This window comes from Glycine max, chromosome 10, assembly GCF_000004515.6.
Source record: "Glycine max cultivar Williams 82 chromosome 10, Glycine_max_v4.0, whole genome shotgun sequence".
Taxonomy (NCBI): domain Eukaryota; kingdom Viridiplantae; phylum Streptophyta; class Magnoliopsida; order Fabales; family Fabaceae; genus Glycine; species Glycine max.
The window spans coordinates 48315637-48322626 of record NC_038246.2 but is presented as its reverse complement, the minus strand read 5'-3'; the positions used below and the strand labels follow the sequence as shown (position 1 = coordinate 48322626).

General features: G+C 33.3%; 1 protein-coding gene across 2 annotated transcripts; it reads left to right on the top strand.

Annotated features, from left to right (window-relative positions):
* The first annotated feature begins 3287 nt into the window (after nucleotides 1-3287).
* LOC100796338 (F-box protein SKIP22) lies at nucleotides 3288-6439 on the top strand. 2 transcript variants are annotated; one of them, XM_006589550.4, is made up of 2 exons: nucleotides 3288-4849; nucleotides 6129-6439. In XM_006589550.4, exon 1 carries the CDS (start codon nucleotides 3412-3414, stop codon nucleotides 4804-4806), a length of 1395 nt encoding a protein of 464 aa, XP_006589613.1. In that variant the 5' UTR covers nucleotides 3288-3411; the 3' UTR covers nucleotides 4807-4849; nucleotides 6129-6439. The 2 variants fall into 2 exon arrangements, with proteins under 2 accessions (XP_006589613.1, XP_003535677.1); XM_003535629.4 differs by lacking the exon at nucleotides 6129-6439 and adding an exon at nucleotides 5765-6046.
* The last annotated feature ends 551 nt before the right edge of the window (nucleotides 6440-6990 follow it).

Sequence of the window (6990 nt, the reverse complement as noted above, 5' to 3'; positions counted from 1 at the left end):
TCCTAATAGGTGATTTAAACTTAGTCACACTAGCAACTATTAACTAAACTCACACATCAACACAAATATAAATGATGTCTAATTATTCTCCTTAACCTTAACCACACAAATATATCTTTGGCAAACTAGCACCGATACGAACCTTGCATTGTGTCAGCATGACCTACTCATGAACTATTAACTCTCAACACAAGACTCCCTAATGGTAGAGGATGGATCAACGCTATATAGCTCTCTAAACATATCACTTCAGTTGTCTCTTTATACATGAATCCTTTGTTTTCAAGTATGACTATTTATATATGTTAAAATTTAACAATATTAAAGGATTTTTGGTATCCGAAATATTTTTTCATCCTTGAGAGTCATACTTCCTGGGAATTTTTTTTTTAGGAATCATGTTTTATAAGAATGTAATAATTGAATGGTTTTGGTATGCTTAAGATATTCCCACAAATGAGAGTGATAGTTATAAAATAAAAAGTTATCATTTCATGGGATATTTGGATTCCCCTTCATATCTAAGAGCTTCTACCCGTCATACAAATCCAATTTTTTTGGGTGCACTCAACTCATGACTTACGCTTGCTCGACTTAATTTTACAAAAAAAAAATGGACCAGATGGGTCAACATGGTAGCCCATTTATTTTTGTTAGAATATATATACATTTAATCTATTTTATATTTTATGATTTATCATTCATTATTAGTATTTATTTAATTTTTTATCTAAATAATTTATTATTCAAAATTTAAGATAATATATTTAACCTTTTAATAAGTATTTATTATTTAACATTTACAGAATATAAAATTCATTAAAATCAATTAATATACATATAAATAGTTTTTGACGAGCCAACTTGCAAACTTGAACATAAAATAGAACAATAAAATTTGAACCCATTTTTCTTATAAGAGGCAAGGCAAGTCAATCCATGTTTGGCAGGTCAATATAGGGGTGGGTGATGTAGGAGTGCGGCACGACCATAAGTTGAGAAGAGATCAAGGTGTGAAAGAAGATGTGAGGACTCTAGTATCAAAATTGAAAATTGAAACCCCAATGGCAAGGGCAAGCCCATGTGGGGTCCAAAATGAAGAAATCACCTGACATGTGAACCTTCAACAAGTATCGATGTCGTCCCGAAATTAGTTAAGATTTATTAAGGAAACTATGAATATTAATATTTTTTTAATAAAGATAGCATGTAAAACTTTATCATATTTATAGAATTAGCTTATGAATATACTGATTAGTGATATTAAGATTTTTTTTCTGTTCTTTTATCATTATCTTTCCTTTTATTTAAGTATTTGTCAGTTTATTAGGAATCTAGTACCATTAGGATTTATCTTATTTTCTTCTTCTTATATATTGTATCAAAGATCTGTGCAGATGATGAAGATTATTATTGAATTTAAAAAATGGAGGTTTTTTAAGTTTCCCAACTCTCAATATTCCCTTATACTTATGAATTAGTGAATTGTTGAATTTTTATCTCAAAATTTTTAAGAATCAATAAGTTATTTTCGGTATTCTTATGAAACAATGAGTTGTCGAAATACTTGATCAATTTCCATCACATACGATGCATAAGTGGGTACAGGGCCGGACCCGTGTGCACATACTTGATCAACCGAAAGTCAAGTGACTAATCTCTTGAGATATTGAGATCCATTTAAGAGATTGACTTCTCCCAACAAATATTTTTTTATACAAAGGATCGGATCGAACCCATTATCATGTGTTTAAGGGATAAGATTATTTGTCAATCATGTCACACATTATTGATTCAAGTGTGTGTGCCCATTTTGCCACCCCCATTAAGGGACACCATAGCTTTAAAATTGGTTTGCCCCAACTGTTTGTCTAATACAATCATGAATTAAAGATTTGAACGGGTGGGTATGCTCAATAAGTTGGTCATGAACTTGATCCGATTTTAATGGTTTGATATATGGCTAAAACGATGACCCGACATGGTTGAGCTAGTGAACCAAATTGAATAAATCGATTATATCAAAATTAATTGTTTTTTTTAAGAAAATGCAAAATTTAATGAAAATACATAAATATGCACTAAAAAATGAAACTAAAAACCTAAATTTTATTTAATGGGTCAACTTAACATCAAACTATCATAATATTATTAAACTTATACCACAATTAATACATATCCTTATATATTATGTTATTTAGATCGAGTTGTGTAATTTAATTACTAATTCACTGGTTCAATGAGTGACTTATCAACCCAACAACACAGGCAAGTCATCGATCAGGCTGATTTTAAAAACTTTGGGAGGCACACTCACCCATTGCTAGTAAAGTTACTAAAACTTATCCTTTGGGTTCACAAACAAAAAATATTTGTTATTAAAGCAAAAATCCACTTATGTTAGTGAAAAGAAACCTAACATATAATTATCTTTTAAAATAAAAAAGATTTATCTTTAAGTCTCATTTACCATTGTGTTAACCTGATTGCAGAAGGTAAATGCTTTATTGTGTAAATGATCGCGTGGATTCAAGACAAAGAAATGGCATTTGTTTAACACATGGGTAAATGGGATGTTATACGATGTTGTGTTCTAATTTGGGAAAACTTCTATCTTTTGCAAGTGGAGTGAGGCATGAGTTCTGTTTCTGGATAAAGAGAATTATATGGAAGGAAGAAAGATACAGGGTTCGTTCGATATAATAAAAAAATGAAAAGAAAATGAATTGAAATAAATTTTTTGAATTAAGTTAAAGTATAAAAATACGAGTTTCATTTTATTTTACTATTTATTTGTTTATTTGTCCTCTTTCCTCTCAAACGAATGCACCCACAAAGATAAATTATAATAAACTAATTTTAAAAAATAGAGATAAGAGTGGAAATAAGCTAAACTAAGGTGTTCTAAATGTTTATAGGTCAAGTCTGATTGTTATTAGTGAGTTTGTTTAAAGGTGCAAATAACAAATGTTAAGGTTAAAGGTTGATAAAAAAAAATGTAAATATAATTTTTATTTCTACAAATTAATATTTTTGTTTTTGTTTTTATAAAAAAATTTATTCCTTATAAAATATATTTATTTTTATTTTTCATCTTTTAACATATTTTAAATAATATTTTTTACTATTTAAAATACTATCTAAAATACTTAAAAATAAAGAATGAAACAGCTTTACAAAAAATATAAAAAATTACAGTAACAAAAGATAAAAAAGTTAAATACACAGACATAAAATATATCCAAGCTAAAATAAAATAGAAAGTCTCAATTAAAAAAAATGTACAAATAATAAATTTGATTTAAATCGTGTTTGTCAAAGTTTTTTAGGCTCACACGAGCAAAGCAAGCTGATATATATTAAAGAAACCCTCAAAATCGAGGCAGATAGAGCGACATAGGATCAAACACGATGAAGCTCAGACTCAGATCTTTGGAATCTAAAGAAACCCTCAAAATCGAAGTCCCCGATTCCTGCTGTTCTCTGCAGCAACTCAAAGACACCGTTTCTCACACCATCTCTTCTTCTTCTTCCTCTTCCTCTTCTGTGCACCTTTCCCTAAACAGAAAGGACGAAATCCACGCCCCTTCGCCGGACGAGCCACTCCAATCTCTCGGTGTCGCCGCCGGCGACCTCATCTTCTACTCTCTCAACCCCACCGCCTTCTCCCTCGAAACCCTTCCCCACAAGCCAGAAACCGCTCCCCTCGACGGACCCACCATCCAAGACTCGCCGGAAACCCTCGCCGGCGACGCCCCCTCCGTTCCCACCGCCGAAAAGCCTCCGACTTTGGACTCTGCGGAACCGGAACCCGCGGAAATGATTGATGGGTCTGACGGGACCGTGGTGGTGAGTACCAATTCCGAGCCTTTCTTCGTGAGAAGGGTTCTGAAAGAAGCGCTTGGGAACAACGTTACTGATTTCAAGTTGTTAGTGTTTGCGGTTCACGGTGTTGTTCTGGAATCTGGGTTTGTTAGAATCGACAAGGATTCGCGTATGGCGGTTAGTTGTTCTGACCTTCTTGATGATTCTCCTTCGGCTTTTTCTTCGGTGATATCGTTGAGGTATACCCTGCCTGAGATTCTGGCTAATGGTGCTTCTCACAGTGTGAATTTGAAGTTTCAGACATTGGGGCATTTTGTGAATGTTTGTGGGTCGTTGTCTGATGATGTTAGGTCGATGTTACATTTTGTTTGTTTGGATACACGTAAATATGTTAGGCCTTTAGAGTCGATGCTGGCTAATTCTGAAACCAAGGGTAGTCTTAATGATGGGGAAGATATTGTCTTTGGAAATGAAGTTTTTGAAATGTGGAAGATGGGGAAAGATAGGCTTGCATTGCCACTGTTAATTGATCTTTGTGAGAAGGCTGGGGTGGATCTTCCGCCTTGTTTTATGCGGCTACCGATGGAGCTTAAGCTCTTGATTTTGGAGCGTCTTCCGGGTGTTGATTTGGCCAAAGTGGCTTGTACTTGTTCGGAGCTGCGATACTTGTCCACCAGCAACGAGTTGTGGAAGAAAAAGTATGAGGAGGAATTTGGAAAAGAGGGAGATAGAAAAGGGTGGCTTTTCAAGGATTTGTTTGCTTTGTCCTGGGAAACAAAGAAGAGGCGTCAAGCGGTTCCTTTTCGACGACAGGGGATTTCAAGAAACATTATTTTCTCGCCCAACCATTTTGGAATGCCTCCAGTTTGGGGTGGAGAATATGGTGTGCAGCCAGTATTTGGTGTGCCATTCCCTAGATACCAACCAAGGCGGAATATCATTCCTCCATGTACTCTGACTCTGGGAGATTTCAATATATAATCTGCTGAGTTGAATTCTACTAATCAGTAATGTGTAGTGCCTGGTATGGTTCACCTATTTTCTAGTTTTCTCCTTACATGTGGAAAATACATTGCTAGTGAATTCATCATAGATGACTGGTTGTGATTTGTGAATAAATAATGTTTGCGAATATTGATTTGTAGGCCTTTTTTTTTGGGTTAGAAATCAGAATTCTGTGGCCGTTTTATTTGTTTTGTCTTTTGGGTATACGTTTTGAATATGATGATAGGATCTGAATATGATTCAGAATTCTTCAATCTCTGTGTGTTGTCTTTGGTTCATGTCTTCCTGTTTATGCCTAGGGAAGACCAAATTCTGTTTCAGTATATAGATAAAACTGTTACATATCATTTTCTCCAAAAATGTATGAACCTCATGTTTTTGCTATGTACGTATTACCGTAGTAGTGTAGTATATGACTTAATTGATATGAAGGGATTTGGATCTTGTGAATTGTGATGTTAGTCATGTTACTTTTTTTTTGGTAGGCGAATTGTGATGTTACTTACTAATATAACCAATTGTCCATATAACAATAGTATGCTATGACCTAGAGAAAGACACATAAGCAAATTTTATGGACCATTAGAGAAAAATCTTGTTTACGCATGATTCCTCCCAACGGAAAACATTGGTGTGGACACATATATGATGTGTTCTACAGATCTAGGGATAGTTATTTACAATATGATACATTCATGTCTTCCTATAAAAATAGTTGAAAAACATTGTTTTGAACCTAAAAGTACCATGTTTTGATAAATGGTGAAACCAAATTTATTAAAATTGGGTAATATTTAGTCATAGTTCATAGGATGCATGCTGGACGGGTAATGTGTGTTGTATAATTTAACTTGGTAGACAATGGATAGATAGTAGCATGATGGACCATTAATTGCACGGACTACGTGATCACATTGTATCTTGATTCTTGCAGTAATGGGAGTATCATGGACCAAAATAGAGTACTGTGCATTGTGTGAAGGGGGTTGGGTGGAGGTTACTTTGTATTGCACTACTAGTCTGTTACTTTAATTTGTGTTAGGATTGTCCCTGTATTATTTGTTTAGGGTTTCTTTCAAGACCTTGCAGACATAGGCTGAAATTAGTTAGCTGTAGTAGTTGTTTCTAGCAATAACATTTCAGTTTTTGTCACTATTTTGAACTACGTAATTGTATATTTTAACTAAAAGACATAATGTCAGTGATTAACGAGCCATTTGATTCTATTATTGTCTGCTTACCTTTTAAGATTACTTAATAAAAGATTAAACCATCAATTTTGTCTCTGAAACTGCAAGGTACTGTCACATTAGCTCCAGAATCAAGCAAAATGGTGAAAAGGTTACCGAAACTGCTTATGGATGTTATGACCATCGATCTCTCCAGTAATATTTTACTGAATGAAATCGCCTGCATTAAACTGCTTAAAATAAAGGAAAATACAAAGAACAAAGAATAGGAATATGGCTAAAGACATGACTTTTCTGTGGAATGATTGGAATCTTCTTAGGGGAATTGTGTTTTTAAGTTGTGCCATAATTGCATAGCTGTAATAACTTGGACACTAGGTTTCTGATATTGTAAAGGTGATTGAGCCAGATTAGTAAAATTTCTCCAGAATCCCCCTCATAGATCGTGGAATCATTCAGGTTGATGGGAAATGGTGAAGAAATAGAGGGAAGAGAGATCAAATAGGTGGGGAAATTAAAAGGATAGGAATAAGATATTTTGTTAATTTAAACTTGTGAGGAGAAATCACGCAAATAAAAAATAATTGATTTTTCAAAATAATAATTGATTGTAGTCTTTTGATAATCGATTATCAACCTAGTAAGACGATTAATAATAGATTTATTTTTCGTAAATCAAACACTTTTCAATTAATTTTTATTATTTGTTTACTCATTTATTTATTTATTACTTACATTTACTTTATTTTTTATTTATTTATTTCTTCTTAGCAAACACAACTTTATTTACTTGCCAGACAATTAATTAAGATTAGTGCCTCTGGGCTTAAGTAAGAACATCTTTTAATAGAGGTTCTTGTGCGCTTAAGAATTCCTGAACATTATATCTAATATTGTTCTTGTTTAAGAGTTTTTCGGTTGAGTTTTGAAAAAGAACTCTATTTTTGTCAATAATTATTATTTTTAATTC

Coding starts and splice junctions, on each gene's coding strand:
- LOC100796338 (XM_006589550.4), top strand. CDS start 3,412: ATGAAGCTCAGACTCAGATCTTTGGAATCTAAAGAAACCCTCAAAATC.